The sequence below is a fragment of the Ictalurus punctatus genome, chromosome 26 (genome assembly GCF_001660625.3).
Source record: "Ictalurus punctatus breed USDA103 chromosome 26, Coco_2.0, whole genome shotgun sequence".
Taxonomy (NCBI): Eukaryota; Metazoa; Chordata; class Actinopteri; order Siluriformes; family Ictaluridae; genus Ictalurus; species Ictalurus punctatus.
This window is the reverse complement of record NC_030441.2, coordinates 16,021,075-16,043,709: the sequence shown is the minus strand read 5'-3', so window position 1 is coordinate 16,043,709 and position 22,635 is coordinate 16,021,075. Positions and strand designations below refer to the sequence as shown.

The window sequence follows — 22,635 nt, the reverse complement described above, 5'->3', positions numbered from 1 at the left end:
AATAAATAAATAAATATATGTATATATACATGTGTATATATATATATATATATATATATATATATATATATATATATGTGCATATTACAGCCTTCATTTTGACTAAAAATTTGTCATATTAATTACAACAATGTAATTTTAAAATAGACTCTCATGTAATTGTCTCAAGTAGACTGTGTCAGACAAAAAATAAATAAAAAAATGTATTTTTTTTGTGTGTGATTTTAATTATGTAACGTTACGTACCATACGCCATGTAAACTATACTCAGTTCACTTTTCCTTCAGTTCATTCACTCATAGGGGCATCCGTATCACGTGACCAATGTAGTCGTCACGTGACTTAATTAAATTTGTATATTAACCAATCAGTGATGAGAAATTAGATTAGCATGAGGAGTCAATGGGTCTATATAAGCCGTGACAGCAGTACAGAAGTTTAGTGTATTGTCTTTATGGTGGTTCTGTCTGGTGCTAGTTTATTATTTACCTTCAAGCGCAACAGGTTTTTTTGTAGTGCAAGGTTTTTTCTTATGATTTTACTTGTTTGACTTTATTTGTATTACAAACGAGTCAAAATTTCCAGGTGAGTTGTTTTCTTCACTTATGGATAGTTCTTTCATTAAATGTTGGTGTTAAATAACTGCATAGTTGTGCTTGCTTGTTTCTTTTGAGTTCAAGCTTGGTTCTCAAATGTTGTCTTCATAAAGTATAAAAATAGTCAATGGTAAATTTAAAAAAAAACTGCTTTGAACAAAGTGAGGTTTTCCATCTGATTTTCTTGTACACTTAAATGTGACAAGCAGACCAACCCAAAAAATAAACTTGAGTTACTTGGACCTGAGCCAGAAGTATTAACATGAACTTCATTTCTTCTGAAACATGTACTTATTCTTACTAAAAAATGTGTGAAAATGCTCTGGTTAAAAAAACTGAGTATGGCAAGGTGCTATACTAAATCAAGTTTTCAATGAGATTTCTGTAAAGAGAACCCAGTACCACCCCAATTTGGTAATGTATCCCATGAGCTGTACTGAATAAATACAGTTAAGTGACAAACATGTCATGATTTCCCTTTTATCTGCATATAAAAAGCTACTTAGAAGTTTTGTTGAATGCTTGCTGTCTTCCTGTACCAATCTGGTCCCAATTCTTGGATGGAATTGCTGAGGAAATGAAGAAAGCTCAAACCTCATTATATCCTAAGCAGTCTGGATGAAGCTGAAGCTCACTAATCCAAGTTGTTTGTATCTAAATCTGACCTGTTTGGTCCCTCTGATGTGCACTGTCTAATGACCTGGAGCAGTAGCTTTGTACCCAGTGTTCTACTTGGAAGGACCACCAATTTGGCATGAACTTATTCACTTCTGGTCTCTTGTGCCCTCTTCCAGGTTGACTCCAACTCTACCCAAAAGGTGCCATGTCTGCAGGGCTACAGATGCTTGGTACCGCACTGGGGGTTGTGGGCTGGCTGGGAACCATCCTGGCCTGTGCTCTCCCTCTATGGCGTGTGACCGCTTTCATCGGCAACAACATAGTGACTGCGCAGGTTGTCTCGGAGGGTTTGTGGATGACCTGTGTGACGCAGAGCACTGGCCAAATGCAGTGCAAGGTTTATGACTCTATGCTGGCTCTGTCTTCAGACCTTCAAACCTCTCGGGCCATTCTCGTCATTACTCTGCTGGTCATGCTGGTGGCCATACTTGCTAGCATAGCTGGAGGCGAGTGCACAAATTGCTTGGCCCAAGGCACTGCCAAGGCCAGGGTAGCTACAGCAGCTGGGGTTTTCTTTCTCCTTGCAGGGATTCTGAGTCTTGTGCCACCCAGCTGGATAGCAAATACTGTGATCAAAGACTTCTACGATCCATTGGTGGCCCAGTCACAAAAGAGGGAGCTGGGAGCATCCATCTTTATCTGTTGGGGGGCTGCTGTGCTCATGGTGATTGGTGGAGGGCTTCTGTGTACCTCTTGGCCCAGTGGTAGAGGATGTCAAATGGGCCACTATAAACCAGCATCTCAAACCAGTAGAGAGCGTGCAGCTTATGTCTGAGTTTATGCTAATCACTGACTTGCTTTTGTCTCTTTAAATCATGTATGATTTTTATTTTCTGTAAATAAAGCAGTTTTATTACCATAAGTGACTTTCTTTTAATCCAGCAGATGGAGGTGTTGTGCTTGGATGTCCTCTTAAGCACCACCTATGATAAGTGGATGAGACTCTGCACTGACAAGGTCTTGGTATATTGCTTTTTGAGCAATTTCCTCAAATGATATTGGGAAGGGGAAAACTAATAATGCAAAATAAAATCAATTGAATATATTGCAGACAACCAAAAAGAAATGACAAACAAGACGGTATCTTCAGGTATACCAGTGGAAGGATGACCAATAAATTGTGCCTTTGCATCAAAACACCATTATCTGACCTGCTTTTTGTAAGCTTGTCTGGAGGAAAGGATAAACAACTGGAAGTACTGGTCATTTTTATTATGATACAATGGGAAGTCATGCACATATTACATTGGTTAACATGTTTGAGTGTGAACCTGTTGGCATATTCCACATAGCCTTGGAAAACAAATTTGCAGAGTGAACATGTCATGACAGAATGTCAACTTCATAAAACTGGTTGAAATTGAGACTTTGAGTTATAAAAGGTGAGCTTGGAAATGGGCATTGAGTCTCTTGGGACATCTATTAAACACTTATGGCAGCTGTTACAGTCACTGGTGTACTCTTGAGACTGCAATTTTCCCTTATTCAAATTGTTCTGCTCAATGCTCCAAGAAAGGTTTATACTTTCTGGCAGTTAAAGTTTTTTTGTTTTTTTTCTACTCTTCATTACATAATGATTCTTATTTTAACTGTGCAAAGTCTGTTACCCTTCTCAGCAGTCTCCAAAATAAGACTTTATAAACATTTCTGCTGCCAGTCTCAAATGGATAACATTCCTCCAAAACATCCATTGACATGATGGCCAAAATTGCAGAGTTCACCTGTACTGGGTACAACACAAAGGGATGAGTTTCTGAAAGGCTTTCTTAAAGTCCTCATTGAATATGGTGTATATAAGTGGGTTGATGAGGGAATTCAGATATCCCAGCCAGGTAAGGAAGTCTGCAAGCAGAGCTGACGTACTGCAAGAAGGGCATGTGTTCACAATGACCTCTTTGAGAAAGAAAGGCAGCCAGCAGATCACAAAAGCCCCAAGAATGAGGCCGAGAGTGAGGGCCGCTCGTCTCTCCCTGGCGGCGGGATTCCTTCGGTTCTTGAACACTCTACCCGTGCTGGGCGTGATCCTGACACGCTCTCCATCTGTCGATGGCTCTGAAAAAGACTTCTCGGTGGGACTGAGTGTGTCTGGACTGAGTGGTGGCGCTTCCCTGTCTGAACTCACGATGACACTATTGACCGTCTGCTTCACCAGTCGGCTGCTGCCTCGCCGGTTGCGCAGTGTCTGTGCTGCCCGGTAGATCTTGTAGTAGAGCACCAGTATGAGGAGGAGCGGGATGTAAAAGGCGCCGAAGGTTGAGTAGACAGTGAAGGCGACGTGGTCATGCTCCATCATGCACTCCGAGATTCCATGTTCCCCGTTTTCTTCAGGCATCTTCCTCCACATGAGAGGAGGTAGCGAGACAAGTACAGAAATCACCCAGACCACTACTATGGTCACAGCTGCTCTCTGAGATGTGCGTTTCTGTGAGTATGCCACAGCGTCAGTGATGGCACGGTAGCGGTCGTGTGCTATGGCGGCCAAATGCAAGATGGAGCAGGTGCAGCAGGTAACGTCCACACCCAGCCACAGGTGGCACATGGCAGGCCCCAGCACCCACTTCTCTTCCGCTATGTAGACGATGCTGACTGGCATTACCAGTGCGGCCACCAGGAGATCAGTAACGGCCAACGAGCAAATCAAATAGTTGGCTGGCTGATGGAGCTTGCGAGTGACCAGAATAGCTGTTATCACCAGCGAATTGATGACCGTGGTGGCCACAGCTAGGACAGAGAGCATGAGGCAGAGGACAATTTTACTGCCACTGATCCCAGCATCCACATCATCTGACAGCTCCACCAAGGAGCAGTTTATCGGATCCATGCTTTCGAATGAATATTAACTGGTGGAACCTGAGGAAGAGAATAAATAAATAAATACGATACAAATGATTACACGATTTTAATACAGACACTTTACTGGCTTTTTCCTAAACAAATGACATTCTTATGGAGAAAGAAAATGTAAGTCAGTATCTTGTGATAGGAGCAAATGCACATCTTTAAAGGAGCCCTTCAATGGTCCTTTCACTGTTGACAGTTGAGCTAAAATGATGCATTGTCTCTGGAGAATTTCTGGACTTAAAACACATTGCAGTAAAGTTTAAGGACGAATATTTACATTTCCTTTCAGGTGTCAGTGAACTTGAATTTGTCAAATTGACACAATATCATTTTTTATTTTGTTCATTTATAACCCTGCACAGTAAACACAGTGGCTCATATTTCCCACTACAAAAAGTCTAATATCTTTCTGGAAAAGTCATTTAATTTCTGACAGCGCTGAGTCATTCTGTCAGATGAACATCGCTTCACTTGGAAGAAAGCTCAATGCACAACACGTGTGAAGTCAACTGATTCACCGCTGATCTTCCACTCCTACACTAACCTTCATAAAGTGTTAGATAAAAAAGTACTGACTTAATATTCTATTAATTCTAAAATTTAATTGCTTTAAAACTAGTATTACAATGCAAATATTTCAAGGCCATTTTTTGTAATCTTATGTAATTCTCTAAAGCAGTATCCTGCTTTACCGAAGCAGCTTCATGAAGCGCTTTAGAATGAAAATCACATCCTTGAGTCCGTCCCGAACAACTGTTCGAATTCGTCCTAACGATTAATCGGTGAGGAAAACTGTATATATCATTCCACAATGATTTAAATGTTACATTTATTCATTCATTCATACTTCAAGTTAGGTTGGATTCAAATGTGGGTGTAAGTGCCGTTCGCAATGGCTAAGTCACAGCTTGAAAATTTCGAGCGGCGAAGCACGATGATAGATGACCAGAACCCTAGGAAGTCTAGGAAGACAAGGGTGAAAAACCAAATCACGGCTTGTAAACGAGGAGTACATGGTACGAAGAACAAATGCTCAGACTTCTAAACAAAAGGCTTAGCAAGACTTTGCAGTGAATGAACTCACAAGGTGTTTAAACAGAGCAGAAAATGAGTCTGAATTGATTCACATAGGTACTGAAACTACCCTCAGCCTTGCTAGTATTTTCACCAGCGCTTTTAAGGTGGGATAATCATAATGATTATATTGTATATTCAATAAGTGGATTGACTTTGGAAAAAAAAAAGAAAGAAAAAAGGCAGCAAGGAGAAGAAGTTGGGTAATGTCCTGATTCTTGATGCTTTGAACCAATGACAGCCCGTTAGTTCATCTTATATGAACTTTCAATTCTATATGAACTTTTTGCTATAATTTGTAGCGTCTTTGTAGGGTATTTTGGGACAAATTATAAATGTCAGATTTAAATGTGGATTTCTTCTTGCAATGTGCTTATGAAAAGTGCACTTAGCCCTGATTATAACCTGTGACTTTCCTTTTCTGGCCAATTAAAGTCGCTAATGGCCAACGTCTGACTGCCAGTAGAGCTTTTTTGGCAGGATCCGTGGGCACACACTACACACACACATACAAAAGGAAAAGTGTGAGATTATTAATATAAATTGCTTAATTAAAAATAAATAATTTCAAGCCTTAAAAATGCAACATTTACAAAGGATGGTATCTTCAGCTTCTTGGGTGCAGATATGACACACCTCAGATCATGAGTTCACTTGTTTGTAGCTTGCATTACCTTCTTTATGTCTTCCCCTAAAGAAAAGCCACACACTGCTCACATGTGAAAATAATATAAATCACATTGCATCATGCTTTCACGTGTAATCAGATTATTCACAAATCACTTGAATTCACGTCACATTCACATTTCATACTGAAATGCTCCTTCATACATCTTTCACATGCGATCGTGTATGAGGCAAATAATACAGACCAAAAAGTCCTGTATGTGTACACCTAAGTATTACACCTGTACAGCATGTGCTTGTTAAACATCCCACTCCGAATCCATGGACATTGACATGGAAATGGTCTCCACACTTCTGGGAAGGCTTTCCACTAGATTTTGGAGTGTGTCTCTGGGGATTTCTGCTCATTCAGCCACAAGAGCATTGGTGAGGTTGGCCATTGATATCAGGTGAGAAGGCCTCAGGTGCAGGCAGTGTTCTAGTTCATCCCAAAGGTATTCAGTCGGGTTGAGGTCAGAGCTCTGAGAGTTCTTTCACCCCAACGTTGGCAAACTAAGTCTTTATAGAGCTCACTTGTCATGCTGGAACAGGTTTGGGTGTCTTGGTTCCAGTGAAGAGAAATTGTAATGCTACGGCATACAAGTAATTTCTAGACAACTTTGTGGGGAAGGTTTGGGAAAAGCCAACGTATGAGTGTGATGGTCAGGTTTCCACATCCCTTTGGCCATATAGTGTATATCAAATATATGTCATTTTTCCATAAGAGAACTGTTATATCCTGGACAGTATATAAATCTACAAACAGACTAGTGTTGGTCCTGAGGGTTTTATTAGGATCCATACCTAATGGTTATTTGAAGACCAAATTAAATCAAGTGTGGCTCCTGCTTGGAGGGAACAAAAGCCTTCATCCACATTGTCCCTCTGCGAATAAGACTATAGACAACTCAATCCTGAGCTGTCTGCTTTATGTATTTTTTAGGAGTTTGATCTTGTTTGTGTTTTGGCAAAGATTACTACAATGTCTTGCCTACTTGTTGTTTGCCGCCCCCCCTCCCCCTCCCTCCCCCACTCCTGCTGCATGCACTGATTCTGATTCTCGCATTAGCCCAAATGAAACTGTGAACATGCATACCTCTGCATCTCACAAGTTCCAGAGGTGTAATGAGTTCATATTCATATTGTAACCAGGGATGCACAGACTGTCTTTTCCCGTTTTCAATAACCACTGTTATCAGGGCTCAGAGTGCACTGACTCTCTCTTTTCTCAGTGAAACACCTCAGTGAGCTTCTTTTGCCAAGTTCTAGAAATGTTACAGGCAAGATGGCAGCTTGCTTTAAGACATGTTGCATCCTGTGTTTACGTACAACCAACATGAAGTGTCATAGCAAGGTGTCGCACCATCATGAACCTCCAGAATAGTTTAATTGCACCTTGGCATCAATTCTACAAGTCGGTGGAACTGTACAGGAGTTATGAACACCGTTCTTCCAAAAGATATTCCCTCAGTTGGTGTTTTGATGATGATGATGATGATGATGGTGTCACTGTCTACCACGTTCACTTTGGGTTCAGGTCTGCTGTCTGTGAAGGCCAGAGCATATGATTTACATCATTTTCAACCTCATCAAATCATCCAGTGAGCTCTTGTGCTATGTGAATGCGGTATAGTCATCCTGGAAGAGACCACGCCCATCAGTATTTAAACCTTGTTAGCAAAATGCACTCACAACATAATACACCCATTGTTTTTTAGTTTTTTTTCCCTGACTTTAATATGTCACATTTTTGTATCAGTTGTTTCAGTTGACATAATAATAACCAAGGTTATGTGTCCTAACAATGCATTGCTAACAGACAATAAAGCTGCCATTATTGGTCATGCCAAAGTATTGGTCACTCGTATGTTTAGGACTATGTTCAAACAAGCTTTTAATCCTATGCTAAATTGCTGCTACGTTTTTAAACTGAAGAATGTTTCTCACCTCATAAGCCCTTCTGGTGCAGCGGGACTTATATGTTTATACCGGGACTCCTGTTTTATATTACAGGCCATATAATAAGCTTTTCATGTCGTAACCTTCCTCAGAAACTATTTCCAGCATGTTGTATTACTTGTCTCTCTTCCTCTCAGTCTGTGGTTTACTTTCTCTCGCAGGCATAGGAGCCTCAAATATTTAAGCCTCTTACAACTTCAAAGTTTTTACCTCTCCTTTCCAAGAAACAGGCATGGCTCAGTCATCTCTGAAAATAAACTCAAAATAACATTCTCGCCAAACTTGAATTAAACCATGACGAGTTTAATGCTCCGTCTCGATTTTGGTGGAAGCGAAGCTCAATCATACAAATTCATAAAAGTGCACCATTTATAGATGTGACTGTTGCTCTGTCAGTCAAAACCACTCCTCGAGAAATTTTGGCACTGCAGATACAGAGCATATTAAGATACAAATTAGTACAAGGGCTCCATGTACAATTCAGCACCATGGCTAGCACGCAAAACAATAATAACTCGTGTACCTGAGGCGAACTGGAAAGCATCATCCTGGCCACTAGACTACTCAGCTGCTGCACAAGAGAATTACACGCCAGGTGAGAAAACTGAGAACATTGATGCACTGATTGCCAGTATAATTGTGGAACAGATCTCTCTCTCTTGTTCTTTGTAGCTTTGTTTCGAGACTCCTCAGGCAAAGCCAAGTGAGCCAAAAGTCCAGGGGCTGGAGTCAAACCTGAGCCAGCTCCTCCCACCTGGATGGAATACAGATAAAATTCCAATTGGTGGAGTCCGACCTGATTGAGCTCCTCCTGCTTGGAAAAAAAGTCTAAAGTCCAGAGGGTGGAGTCAGTCCCTCTTGAGCTCCTCCTACTTGGGTAGAGTCAAGCCTAAAGACAACACAGTGTGTTTCAGGTTGGATAAGTGCATTGTTCCATGTTGTACTGCAGCTCAGGAGCTGGGGTTATAGGAGGAGTTGGATCAGGTCCAGCTCCACGTCCTGGTTCTGCAGCGAGGACTGTCTCCACTAAGGACTCCACCTGACATTACTGGCCTTTATTCTTCCTCAGCCATATGAAATATTCAATTTTACTATTGACATCAATAAAAAAATTTTTTAAAAAAACATCCAGAGCTAGAATAACTTTGTCTTAACTTGTCCTTGTCATTAATGTTTCTGTTAGCATAGCACAAAATATCAAACCTTCAGTCCTTTTTTAAAACACGGTGTGAAAATGTATCACCCATACGTCCTAATTTAAACCCGTTTACACAACGTTGATGTACTGCATATCTAGAGGAGTCAAATCACACAAATTGCACTACACTTGGTATCAAAGTCAACATGATTCACTGAATCACACGATGCAAAGCAGACGGAATGGATGTAAAAACCTGTCTCTCCTGATACTAATCCATGCCAGTTAGATCACATTAGTGTGCCATCCTGCTAATCACGCTGCTAATTTCTGTGCCGCCGAGAGCCGACTCTTACTCACGATCGATAAATTGATGTATATTAATTCAGCTGATGTTTTTCCCCAAGTGACTCACAAGTGAGACAGAATCCAATCCAAGCAAAGTATACTTCTGAGCAACTGAAGGTTGAGGGTCTTCTTCAAAGAACCGAATGTGGCTTGTTGGAAGTTCTGCGGATTTAGGATCATATTTAATCAGAATGACTCATGCTCACAGTAGTGTTACATGCGTTCTATCATTAAATCATGCAGACTTACTTCCAGAGATGTATAGGTTTGAGATTTATGAATGAAATTTGTTTAACGGCAGTATCATGATGTGATTGAGCGGTGGTGTTGACATTCTGTGGTTACCTCGGCCTACTGTAAGTATCTGTACTCAAATACTCTAAGTATTTGTATTCGTATAAACATTGTATACGAATTGTATATTTCCATATTATTATTGTTTTTCTATATTTCTATTGTTTATATGATTATACACAGATATATACCCTGTCGATCAATGTCCTTATCCGTCTTCATCACATTTATCCCAATTATTCATTTTCTTCCGTCTCCTTCAGTTACTAGGATAAGCCTTGGCAAGCCAACATGCACAACGGCATATGATTTAGTATTCCGTGCTAAACGATTGAGGAATAAATAATGTGTGAATAAACAATGTTGGACGCGCCAACAGTGTTTGTTCGATCTGTTGAGCTGTAGCTTTTATTCATCGCGAGTAACCTCTATATCCTGGTCAGGGTTGCGGTGGGTCTCGGGATCACAGACTGTGAGGGGGTTCATAGCAATTTAGAGTAGCCAGTCCACCTGCTTGCAGGTTTGTGGTTGGTGGGAGGAGACCGGAGAACCCAAAGAACCTGTAGAACCTGAGGGAAACCAACACATAACTCTATGCAGACAGTGATCCCAGATCATTACAGCTACACTGTCGCATCTTACCTGCATTGTGGCATTTCCGACAGTGTGCAAAATTGTGTCCCACACTAGACCCGTAATGAGAGTTATGTAATGTAAATGGTTGGTAAAACTGTATAATGTCATTTTGACAGTCTGGAACATTTTGTACTGCAGTAATGTCATCAACTCTTCGTTCACCAGGACACATCCTGATCTCTTTCATATATATATATATATAAAATTGTTTTTTGCAGAGATACAATATGAACACTCTTATGCATTAGCAAATCTCAAATAATTGCTTGTATGATTAATTTCCTTCTCTGAAAGGCTTGATGATAACAGCCCCTATAACTCACAACCTTTTTGTCACCAAAACAATAACTACTCAGCTATGAGTGCCAATTTTTTTTTTTTACCTTCTATCCGTGCACTTTTTTAGTGCTGGTGTAATGTTTTGTTATACCTGCCATTTAAAGAGCGTAATAGACCTAAATGTCAAAGCTGGTCTTCAATGTGTATGAAATAGTTCTACGACTCACAAAAATAAGACTGACAACTCCTAGAAAGTGCTGCATGGCTGACCGGAAAAAGTCCACTGGAAGCTGTAAACAGGGTTGTATTTGTGAATGTTGTAATTACAGATATTTTGCTTGAAAATGTCATTGTGGAAGTGACGACCCTGAAGACCCCGGGAAAAAAAACCAAAAATGCATTTTCACATCTTATCAAAAGAACAGATGCTTCATAATTACTTTTCTCGTTCCTGCTTTCTGCGGGTTTGCACAGAGGTGGGACTGGGTATCTCTCACCAATATGTTCCTTTATCCTCACTCTTAGATGGCACAACCGAGGACCTGATTTTCATTCAAGATTTTTAAATCCCTGGCTGTATAGTCTGTCATACATCCTGTCCTCAAGGAAAGCTGTGAGATTGAAGTCAGAGTGAATAAATAAACAAATAAATAAATAAATAAGCCTGAGCCTTCACCTTTTATTTGCTGCTAACTTTCTTCCCAAGTAAATGATTTGTTTTCAGTCAGAGAGCACTTATCATACCGTGGTGTATTTATTACTGTTTTTTGTCCGATGTCATGAGTGGCTGCTACGCATGCTGACCGCTTTGATGTTTTGGCCTTCGTCGCAGATAAATAGAAGCGGAAAAATAAATAATAATAATAATAAAATAACGCCAGGAAGATGTGTTCAGGAAAATAACTCTTGCAGATCTGAAAAGTGAGTATTTTCTACATAATCAAGAATCGAAAATAGCCAAGTTGAGTAAGTCAAATAGGTTAAGTGACTGCATTTCTAGCTAAATAGTCTCTCTATATGATTATTTAAAGTTGGTCTAAATTTCACGCATGTCTCAATATTGGACCCCCCCCCCCCCCATCACAACTTTTGTTTCAGCTCTGTCTATAGTAAATAATTTTCCTCTCTTCAAACAAACACTCTTTATATAACTGGCTCAGGGAGGTCAAGCTGCTCTTCTTTTTTTTTTTCCAATGGTTGTCAGGGAAAGAAAATAACAAACGTGGAGGGGTTGGGGGTATTCGCTGGGGGTTTTAAACGCTTTCAGAAACACTCTGCCAGATGTGTGAGTGACTAAGGATCAGTCACACTGAGCCAAGAGGTCCTTTGGGTTTTGGGCTGGTGGAAAGCTGCCTGCCGGATTTCCTGCCTGGCAGCAGTTGAGTGAAGCTACAATTAAACGCTCATTCCATTAGCTGCGTCTCACCTGCACGCCTATGCTTATATCTTACAAAATGCAGGAACCCACGAAAGGGAGACTTGGGTTTTCATCACTCCGCTTTCTCTTTTCCGACCCTGGATGTTGCATATTAACTGATAAAGCATGACTGAAGGATTTTACGCAGATCTAATGTTCTTCACACTTTAATGTACTGTGGTTTGTCAATAAGGTGGTACCTTCAAGGTTGTGTATTTCCTAAAGTACACTTTAAGACCACGGGTATTTGACGAATTTCTTACAGTGGTGGAAATCACAACCCACCACTATTAAAGATATAATTTATTCATTATATCTATTATTGAGTTATTCTAATTATTATCCTGTTTGACTGAATGTGTGAATTGGGTTAAAGCCACACCTCTATAGCTGGAAAATAAGTAGTATAAATGTCATGTAACAAAAACTTTAATAAAGAAGTGTTCTGTGAGGGGAGATTTACTTACACAATTAAATAATTAGCTTTTTTTTTTTTTAATAATCGATAAAAAAAAAAAATGAATTCATAAAATAAATCTGTACAGACATAATTTTTCCTATAGCCTGTTGGCAAGGAAACAAGAGTTTCCTTACCTGGTAGTTTACTTACCATTGACTGCTTCAAAATATAGCTATTTGTTTCTATCTGTTATCAGATGGCTACCTTCAAGATCCTGAAGCTTGCTGCCAGAAAAGTGTACAAAATGTATGAGATTCTCCATTCCCTGTGAGTGGAGTATCTAAAGCTCAGAGTAGGTGAAAGAGCCATATGAAAAACTATGAATTCCACCACAGTAGCTGCGTTTCCATTAACGATTGCGATTGCGAACTAAAAAAACCTCAAATATCACCAAAAAAAGTTTATTCGCTCGCATGAGGTGGTTTTTCAGACAATTCGACAGAGCAATATTTCGAAAAAATGAAATGGAAAGACTTTTCTCGCATTTAGTTCACACGACGTGTGTCACATGACAAAGAATCAGCTACTACCTTGTACTCTGCACAGGTGGCCAGTTTATAAAGAGCGACGGCTATGCGCTTCTCGGTCGGAACCGACTCCCTCGGTCGTGATACGGCAGGCGCCACGAGCAGTCCTATCTTATCGCATAACTCGTCAAATGTTAAGCGGGTCATTCTGAAGTTTTGGATCCACAGGACCTGTTTAAAATCATTGCAGACCGCGATCTCCCAGAAATCCCGGATACGTGTCCGCTGCCAGGTATAAGTTGCTTGCCTTTCCATGATTGCGTGTATTACATGCCCTCGTCGCCTTCTATAAAACACTACCACGGCTATTGCGGTGGATGCGATTGAAATCGCCGTGCCAACACTCATCAGATCTTGGAGATTCGTCACCATGTTTAATTGTAACGACTATCGCGAGAGGAGATAACACCCAGATTTAACCGCATTACATCATTTAATCTAAACGCAGACCATTCGCAGTTATGTTCTGCCGACGTTCTTAAAATATCGCTTCTATTTTGTGCAGAGCTACAATGGAAACCCGGCTAGTGACAAGCACTAATTCTGTTTAAACCACATTATCTACGTGTAAAGAATTTCTGAAAGTCTGCGGTTTGTTTGTTGTTGTTTTCTTTTCACAAGATGCCTAAACACATATTCCAATGTCATTAAGTTAATACACTTAATTGCTTTCTAACGGCACAGCATCCTTGCACCTTAATCAATCATTCAGCCTAAAACGAACACACAGAACACTATAAAATCACCCTAGCAAAAGGATTTACAGTTTCATCACATCTTTTCTTAATATCTGGTTTATTTCAACATCATTTCCTGGAAAGGCCACGGATTTTTTACAGATCACGGGGGGGGGGGATCATCATCTGCCACTGCCTCTGACTGAAGACCTCAATAAATATCCTGGGTAAAGTGTTGCGCCTCAGCAGGATTACTAGTCTCTGGGAAACCTTCCATCAATTTCAGAAGCAGAAGGTACCTTAACAGCATCTTTGCCAGTGATAAATCCCTGGCAAAATAAATGTTAAAAAATTCTGATTTATCCTCTGTACTGCACTATAAACAACCACCCGAGCATTTCTTAAATCCTGCCCTCGCTGTATCCCTCGTCTCCCAAAACCTATCAATTAAAAATGGTGGTTGTACTCGAAATATATTGAGTTGTACACACATTTTTGGATTCACTCTAATTATATAACCATATCGCATACCCGTCAGACTAACTGCCACGCATCAGGACCAGCTTCTCCACCCGGAAAGTTGGAATCAGCTCAAATTGGCTCTCATCCTTCACTTTCAGAATCGAAGGAGGATTTTTTATTTTTTTTTAAATCCCCTCCACGGCGTCCAATTAGCTGATAGGAAGTTCGATACTCGATATGATTTGTGTCAAAGCACTTGTGCTTGCGATTTGTGTTTGAACTTGCAATTATCCAATCAGCCGAGCATGTTGTGGCAACACAATGCATAAAATCATGCAGTATAAGGTTAAGAGCTTCAGTTAATGTTTACATGGGGGAAAAAAAGAAAAAAAAAAAGTAATCTCGGTCATTTTGACCAGGGCATGGTTGATGGTGCCAGATGGTTTCTTAAATTGCTGATTTCCTGGGATTTTCACATCACATCAGTCTGTGGAGTTTACACAGAATGGTGCAATAATAATAATAAAAAAATATATATGCAGCGAGTGGGTCGATGGAAATGTCTTGTTCATGAGAGAGGTCAGAGGAGAATGACCAGACTGGATTGATCTGACAGGAAGGCTGCGGTAACTCAAAAAAATACGACACTCTTTACAACCGTGATGGACGGAAATATCTCAGAATGCAGAATATATCAAATCTTGAGGGGGATTGGCTACAACAGCAGGGTTCCCCTTGTGCACACCAAGAACAGGCTATACAGTGAGGTACAATATGCAACAGGCTCAGTTGAAAATTGGAAAAATGTTGCCAGGTCTGATGAATCATGAATCCATGGATCCGGCAGGTCTCATGTAAAGAGTTCAGGATAGTAGAAGTGGTGTAATGATGTGGGGGATGTTTTCCTGGCACACACACCCAGTTTAACACCAATCAATCTTCATTTGAATGCCACAGCCTATCAGAGTATTGTTGCTGGCTAGTGTGCACAATTTAATCTGATAATGGCTACCTTCAGCATTTTAATGCTGAAGGTCACAAAGCACAGGTAGTCTCAAACTGGGTCTATCAACATGGCAATGAGTTCAGTGTACTTCAGTGGCCCAGTCCCCACATTTGAATCCAATTGAGCACCTCTGAGGTGTGGTAGAACGGGAGCTTCGCAGACTAAAAGTGCAGTTAGCAAATCTATAGCAATCACGTTGTATGTAATAGGGGCAGCTGTGGATCAGGTGGTAGAGCGGGTTTTCCACTAATTGTAGGGTTGGCGGTTCGATTCCCGGCCCACGTGACTCCACATACCAAAGTATCCTTGGGCAAGACACTGAACTCCAAGTTGCTCCCAATGGCAAGTTAGCGCCTTGCATGGCAGCTCTGCTACCATTGGTGTGTGAGTGTGTGTGTGTGTGAATGGGTGAATGAGACACAGTGTAAAGCGCTTTGGATAAAAGCGCTATATAAGTGCAGCCCATTTAATGCAATCGCATCAACACCTTGTGGAATCCAGGTCATGGAGAAATGAGGTTTCTCTTAGAGCATAGGAGATCCTATCCAGTATTCGTATGTTGTTCATTGTTCACTGAAACGAAGGCCGACGTAAAAAGCGCGGTTTTCTGTAGTAGAAGAGTCCTCACATGGATGTCTCGTAGCTGCAAGAAAAAGTAAATTCCCTATACATTAGAGAAAGAGATAGTGAGGACTGGAAGAATCAGTGAATAATGTCTGCACAGCACACAGATATGCATATGCACTCTGACTAGGTGTTCTGGAGAGGTTATTGTCTTTAAGAGAGCGGGGGTGGGAACCGAGCGTGGCGCTCATCTACCAATCAAAGATCAAACGTCAAGAACACAACATGCCTTTGCACTCCTTCCTCGCTTCAAGAGTCATATTCTGACGGCACTGAATGTGTGTGAATAATGCTTCGGGAGTAATTGCTTTGTTTATCACGGGGTATCCAGCACAGAAGGCGCTTTAGGTGACTAATAAGTAACGTTTAGTAAACGATAAGATAAGTAGGTGTGTGGAAATATGCCACGGAGCACACGCTACAACAGAGATACAAATAGTCTACAACGCTTCTCGGTATATCACTCTCATCGCACGTTTTCCAAAAAGGACGTCGAACACGAGTCATCGTGTGACTGCAACCTTGTGAGAAGAACTACGGAGCAGAAAACTGCCAGCAGTTTTCTACCGGGTAGAGGGAAGCTAATTCATCATCCTCCACAGCTCAAGGCTGTTATCTGTTGTCAGTAACTGAGCCGTGTGCTCTTATTGCGCATCTTAATGCGCCTCGCCAAACTTCTTCATTCACATCACCCACGCGAGAAAGACTGCACTGCCAATCGGGGCATGAACATCATTTTGTTACCAGGAATTACAGTCAGGAGGAGGTATACGTGCGGTTTCCTGTTACTACACCAGAGATGAGCTCTTTAACCTCTGGTCTGAAATCAGAGTCTAGATGAGAACCCTTTCCTTAATGGGTTGACAGACATTTCAGCAATCTGTATCTATAACGAAGCCCTTAAATATGACAAATACTGGACAAATCATTAGCCCGAGTGCCCAGGACAAGATTACTTGTCTGCCAGGCAGCTATGAATTTGAAATAAATAAATAAATAAATAAATCCCTGACAGACTGGACACGTGTTTTTCTTTTCTTGTTCAACAACCAGAGAAACAAATGTCTCTATACTCGCTCGTGACGTTCACAAAACAAAAGAAATAACGACGTGCTGACTTTTTGTTAAGTCTGCACACTTTCTAATAAAATGATAATAACTGTCTACACAGTCATCCCCTAGGCAGGAAGTTCTATCTGCGTTTGTGTCCGTATTAATGGACTTGGCTAGCTAACTATCTCCCCATGCTTTATTCCATTATGTTAACCACCATTGTCTAGTCAGTTAGGTTTCCAGGCAGACGCAAAAGCACAAGATGTTAATGCTTTAACTTGCCTGGTGCCCTAGCGAGTGAAGTGATCATTTGTACACCTCTGGCTCTGTATTTCAGTGACTAGGTTAAAGTTGCAGAATGGCAGTTTTCACTTGAGGGGTGTATTAATCTTTTTTGGGTAAAGCATGTAATAACGATGTCCTATTTTAAAAGGCATTATAAATAATTAAGCTTTCAGCTGCTCTGTGGTTTCTTGGCCAGATGTGGGCCATTGCATAAATAATTCATCCACATGAAGGCAATGGTGTAACTGTATAATTATTTGACTACTTCTTACATCTTACTACTTGTCTCGGGAAGTTCCCTGTGTTTTTTTCATGGGGTGAGCCGTCGTATTTTTCACATTTTTTACTGAAATGTTCATGTTTTTCTCCTTCATATCCTCTTCTTCATGATGAACTCACTGTGATTTTTATGGTGAAGATGCACTCATTTACGCTTATGAGAATCAGAAAGACCAAACCATCTGAGAAAAAAAAAAGAAAAAAAAAGGTTTTAGTTGAAAAGAAAGAAAAGAAAGGCAGATATTTGCTCCTATTCGTGCAGGGTGCCAATAATTCTGAAGCTGACTGTTTAGGAGATGTCTGAAGGTCATGAAGGTGACTCTGCAGGCTCAAAGCGAACTTTAAGTTGATTTGCTGTTAACTTCGTTTTCCATTTTTGGTCAGCTTCTATGACATGTTCTGTCAATTGTGAAACTATGTGCCGTAACAACGGGTTTTGATCCAGAGGTTCTTCGTATAAAGCCTTTTCTGTTTTTGCATTCTTCGACAGATTTCTTTTTAATTAGCCAAGAATCCTCATAACTCCAAGACTCACATTTAGTGAAGTAGCTTGTGTGAACAAAACATATACTGCTCGACGTCAATAGCACAGCAGTCAGGCGTCAGGTGTTTTGTTAAGAAGACATTAGTATTCTGAGGTGTGCTTTCATGCCAAATGCATTTTCATAACACAAAATAAAGACTAGACTCCATCAGCGGGTCCAAAATGACATTCTACACCCTCGTGACTACGTTCTTTTTCGAATCATTGTAGCGTAGGTAATGAAAAATTCATGGACACTTCTGCATAATATGTTGATGAAAAGCAGCACTGTTGAATTCTCAAATCTGATTGGTCAGAAGGGATTCGTTTATAACCGCAGTTCTGAAACTAGCCCGGGTTGTGCGTCGAATCCCAGGTTTATATTAACGTGCTTGTTCTAATATGTTATCGTTTCTATAGTAACAACTTGTATTTGTAAGGGACTCGTGCAGCAGACGCGCCACATAAACACGCACGTGTTGATATGGTTAAGTTTTTCTCTGACGAGATGTTTATATAGCAATTTTGGCGAAGGAGTCTCCAGTGTCGATGTTTGTAACAAACATTCAGTCCCACCAGGATTTAGCGATTTTGCGATCAAGCAAACTCAAAGCTTGCAATTTTTTTCAAAGTTACCGCAGATTTTCCTTAAGTGCGCCGAACATGAGTACAGCTAAAAGGTCGCAGTTACTTACCAACAAACATCCTTGTAAAAGACCGTGCAAAACAATTTCACGCCACTGTATTTCGCCAATTCACGTTGTTTTCCTCAAAAAAAAAAAAAAGCACAAAAAACTCAAATTATGAGAAAGCAAACTCAAGGGTTGTTGGCCAGATAACTCTGCAATATCCTGTACGAACGGAACGTTAACATAACTATAAATGGATAAAAAGAATACCATGTTGTTATATAAGAAATCATTAGCAGGGGCAAAGTGCCGTATCATGAAAGGAACATAAGTCTTCATGGCGTGCTGTTATTAATCAACTTCAGAGCTGCATCACACCACCCCGCCGTTAATTATTTTCCCATAACGGCACACCCCGTCGTGTTTCATTCCTCACACAATACGCTAAAATAACTCACATCTTACTCAGCTATCGTCATTAGCTATAATTAAAACACCATATGAAATTACTGTTTGTGAAAGGTTTGATTTGCAATGCAATGTGAGATACATTGCCAAGGTAATTAGCACATTGCTAATGTTTTTATTTGCATTGGTTTTAATGGAAACATTTTTTTCATCTGTGTTTGCATGAAATGCCTTGGGCTAATCTCTCTCATTGGGACAAAAATAAAATCGTAAGGCTATTACAGGGTCCATATAAGGAAAGGGGTGGGGGGAGGGGGGGTAAATAAATCTGGTTTGTTTCTTTCATCTTCATAAAGCTTTGCAGCCTAATATATACAGAGGCTATGAGTGAGACTGTGGAGTCAGCGGGAAACCCTACATTTCAGCTTATTAATTTTCAATTATGTGTCGCTGTGAGCCAGTAGTGAACTAATTCTACAGTATATTATCAGCCATGATTGAAATTCATGGATGCTGACTTCAGGCAGTTCTCCATTCGCATGACTCAGCTGATGTCTTTTTGCTGGCTTTGAAATGAGTGTGTGGTCCGCGATGGGGAGCTCTTAGAGCACATTTAGAGGTAACTGTAACATTCCAACAGCTCAAAAGGGACAAGGTCTATGCACATTGTACCGGTTATTAATGGGAACGGTAAAATCACAAGAACTAGAGTGTTGTAAAGATACGCAGTAAAATTAAGCTACATCCCGGGCATGTTAGGCACATGTTGTACAGCAGATTATTCTACTCCGAGGGTTCTTCAGGGGTTCATTAGATGGATAGCAGTCGCAGCTCTCTAAAGGAATGGAAAACCTTCTGTTCTGGGGTTCTACATAAAACATCGAAGGGTTTCCCCAGAGGAACAAATCAAAGGAGGAGAGTGTATAAAAAATTCACCAAAAAGATGGAAACAGTATGAATTGTGCTAGTTTGCAATGATTTCCACTGAAGTATTATTTTGGAATTACATAGCATACAGTGAATGGTTTAAATGTACAACAAATTCACAGTATATATGCAAATTACATATTTTATACACACACCAACACACACACATACACTCTTAAAAATAAAGGTTCTTCAATGGTTCTTTACAGCACCATGGCTTCTGCAAAGAACCTTCTTCTTGTCAAGAACCCTTAAGCGATATGGTTCTTTGGTTATTAAAGAAGTTTGTTATGTTTCATCATAGGTTCTTCAGAGCAGTGTACTGGTTCTTCAAGTGAACCCTTTCTGGTTCTAATTGGAACCTTTATTTTTAATATACACATATATATATATATATATATATATATATATATATATATATATATATATATATATATATATATATATATATATTTACACACACATACATACATATATACACACACACACACACATTCACTGTGTTACATACAGAAAGGTGACAAATTAAAGGGAAAATCCAATGTACAATGTCTTAGTAAGTTGTCGCGCCACTACAAGCCTCCAGAACACCTTCGATGTGCCTTCAGCCTCGATCCTGCACGTGTCTGGACCTGTCCTGGAGCTTGAACACCGACCTTCCAAAACATATTCCCTCAATTAGTGTTTTCATGTTGGCGGATCTCGAGCGCTGTCTAACACATCGCTCAAAATTTCCACATATATGCGGTTGAGATCTGATAGAGAGCATATGGACACAGCGTATGATTTTCATCCTCATCGAGCCATTCATTGAGCCTTCATGTCCTGTGAATGGGGGCGGAGTCATCCTGCGAGAGACCACGGCACATCAGGATAGAAACGTTTCAGCAGTAGATAAAAGTGATCAGTCGGAAGAACTGCATGGATTTGCAGTGGGGAAAACCGTGGCAACAAAATGTCTCCACAGCATAACAGAACAGTTTTACTTTAATTTGTCACCTGTTTGTATGTTGGCGTAGTGGATTTCACTTACACCCCATATGGACATTGTACATATATGGCAACTTATTTATACACCATACTGTATATCGATAAATTAAATGAAATTATACAGTTTATATCAGTTCCATTTTAAAATAAAAAAAAAGTACGACTGGCCCATCTTGAACATCGACTCATCAGCTGAATAAAAAATATAAAGTAACATACAATCTTTGAAAAAATGTTTGTTAAATATACGATGAACAATCCTACAGTCTATTAGAAATGTATATTCAAGCAGAACCCTTTTTAAAGTATCCAAAGGATCCTGGAGGAACCGTTTTTATTGTACCAGAGTACTGTTTCTCAAGATGTTTAAATCAAATCGTCCAACTTTTATATATGCGTTGATATACAGTACAGTCTTATAGGAACTTTACAACATATAGGATATGTAAATATCCAGTTCAATATCCAATCACTCAACCATCATATGAACTATCCTATGTGTTAAATACACCGCACAAACGACCAGTGGAGATTAGCAAGTTGAAATACCTTAAAAATAGTCAAACGGGTCTAGTATTTGCTTCATATTAAATCATATTAATATTCAATTGTTAAACCCATTTCACGGCATTTTTTACTCATTTCCAGCTTGAAACGATCGTTTATTTCTCGAAAGAAGTCTAAATTATCTGGACAGAATAAGAAAAATGTTGTAAAAGCTTGAAATGTAAAACCAGGATAAATAATTCTGTCAGAAATATGTCCATGTTTAAGATAAATTTGCTGATATTTAAGATGTTTCCACTTGCTAAGCTATGATTTGTTTCAGTACTCTATATACGGACCTGTATGGATTTGTATATAACATAAATCAGATTTCTGCATGGAAAGTAAGCTGTATATTTTAAAACATGACCGTTACAGTATATGTTGCATAAACCTCAAAATACACACACATTTATTTCTATATAAAACATTTCTACAGGCAGGGTTTTTTTTTAAATATATATATATAATGTTAATTCAGAAGCGACGTAAATCGTTTCCATAACTACAACTGTTGGGGAAAAAAATTCTCTCACGGTATCGTTTTGAGGAAAAGACTAAAAGACTTACGTGATTTCAGTCTGTCAGAGGAATTCCTGTCAGCAGCTCACTCGGTTCTGTCAGAGAGAGAGAGAGAGAGAGAGAGAGAGAGAGAGAGAGAGAGAATGGCGTCTCCAATGTGAGCGCGTGAGATGTGAGCATTCCGTGAGCGCGCAGTCTTGACACTGACTGGATTTTGGCGCGCAAAGCGAGCGCTCGTGCGGAGAGAGAGAGAGAGAGAGAGAGAGAGAGCGCTCGAGCGCATCTCCTGTGTGATAGGCGTTGCTGAGATATCAATCACATGCTCTCCCTAATTCATCCTTTAGGTCTATTATCAATGTCATTTCAGCTCAGAGTGACACGTTTACCTCACAAATTTGGTGCTGAGGGGACATGAGTCTACACTATCAGATATAAGGTACTTTTCCATGTCACTGGGATGATACTGCCAAAAAAAAAACAACAACAACCCAGCAAACATAAAAACCCTCATAGAATTTGTCACGGTTTTACTGGGTATAATGGGAATTGTATTGGTTGTAATGGAAACTGTAGGCTAATGTTGAGTGTGGGTCTCTACTGGTAATTTGTTGCTGCATATTGGTGGCATGCTATGTTTAGTGGATACCATTAAGGACATGTGTCTGTAATATGTCCTACTATGTAATGGAAACCATTTGGTAATGGTTTTAATGGTTAAGAATTGATGGTTTGTAGTGGAAACCATTAGAATTTCTGTGATGGCTTTGATTGTTTTTTTTTTGTTTGTTTGT

At 40.0% G+C, this 22,635-nt stretch overlaps 2 protein-coding genes across 3 annotated transcripts; one reads left to right on the top strand and one right to left on the bottom strand.

Moving 5' to 3' along the window:
- Positions 1–398: 398 nt before the first annotated feature.
- On the top strand, positions 399–2,673 carry cldng (claudin g). The gene is given in 2 exon segments (NM_001329251.1): positions 399–585; positions 1,391–2,673. A coding segment is annotated over 1 exon segment (630 nt). The 5' UTR covers positions 399–585; positions 1,391–1,419; the 3' UTR covers positions 2,050–2,673.
- htr1fb (5-hydroxytryptamine (serotonin) receptor 1Fb) lies at positions 2,485–22,013 on the bottom strand. 2 transcript variants are annotated; one of them, XM_017457873.3, is made up of 2 exons: positions 21,893–22,013; positions 2,485–4,124 (listed from the first exon to the last, which is right to left on the bottom strand). In XM_017457873.3, exon 2 carries the CDS (start codon positions 4,093–4,095, stop codon positions 2,992–2,994), a length of 1,104 nt encoding a protein of 367 aa, XP_017313362.1. In that variant the 5' UTR covers positions 4,096–4,124; positions 21,893–22,013; the 3' UTR covers positions 2,485–2,991. The 2 variants fall into 2 exon arrangements, 1 of the variants encoding a protein (XP_017313362.1); XR_001810766.3 differs by lacking the exon at positions 2,485–4,124 and adding an exon at positions 19,880–20,634.
- Between the last annotated feature and the right edge of the window lie 622 nt (positions 22,014–22,635).

What these genes read in the sequence shown, in the direction of transcription:
- htr1fb (XM_017457873.3), bottom strand. Translation starts at nt 4,095, where the DNA reads ATGGATCCGATAAACTGCTCCTTGGTGGAGCTGTCAGATGATGTGGAT.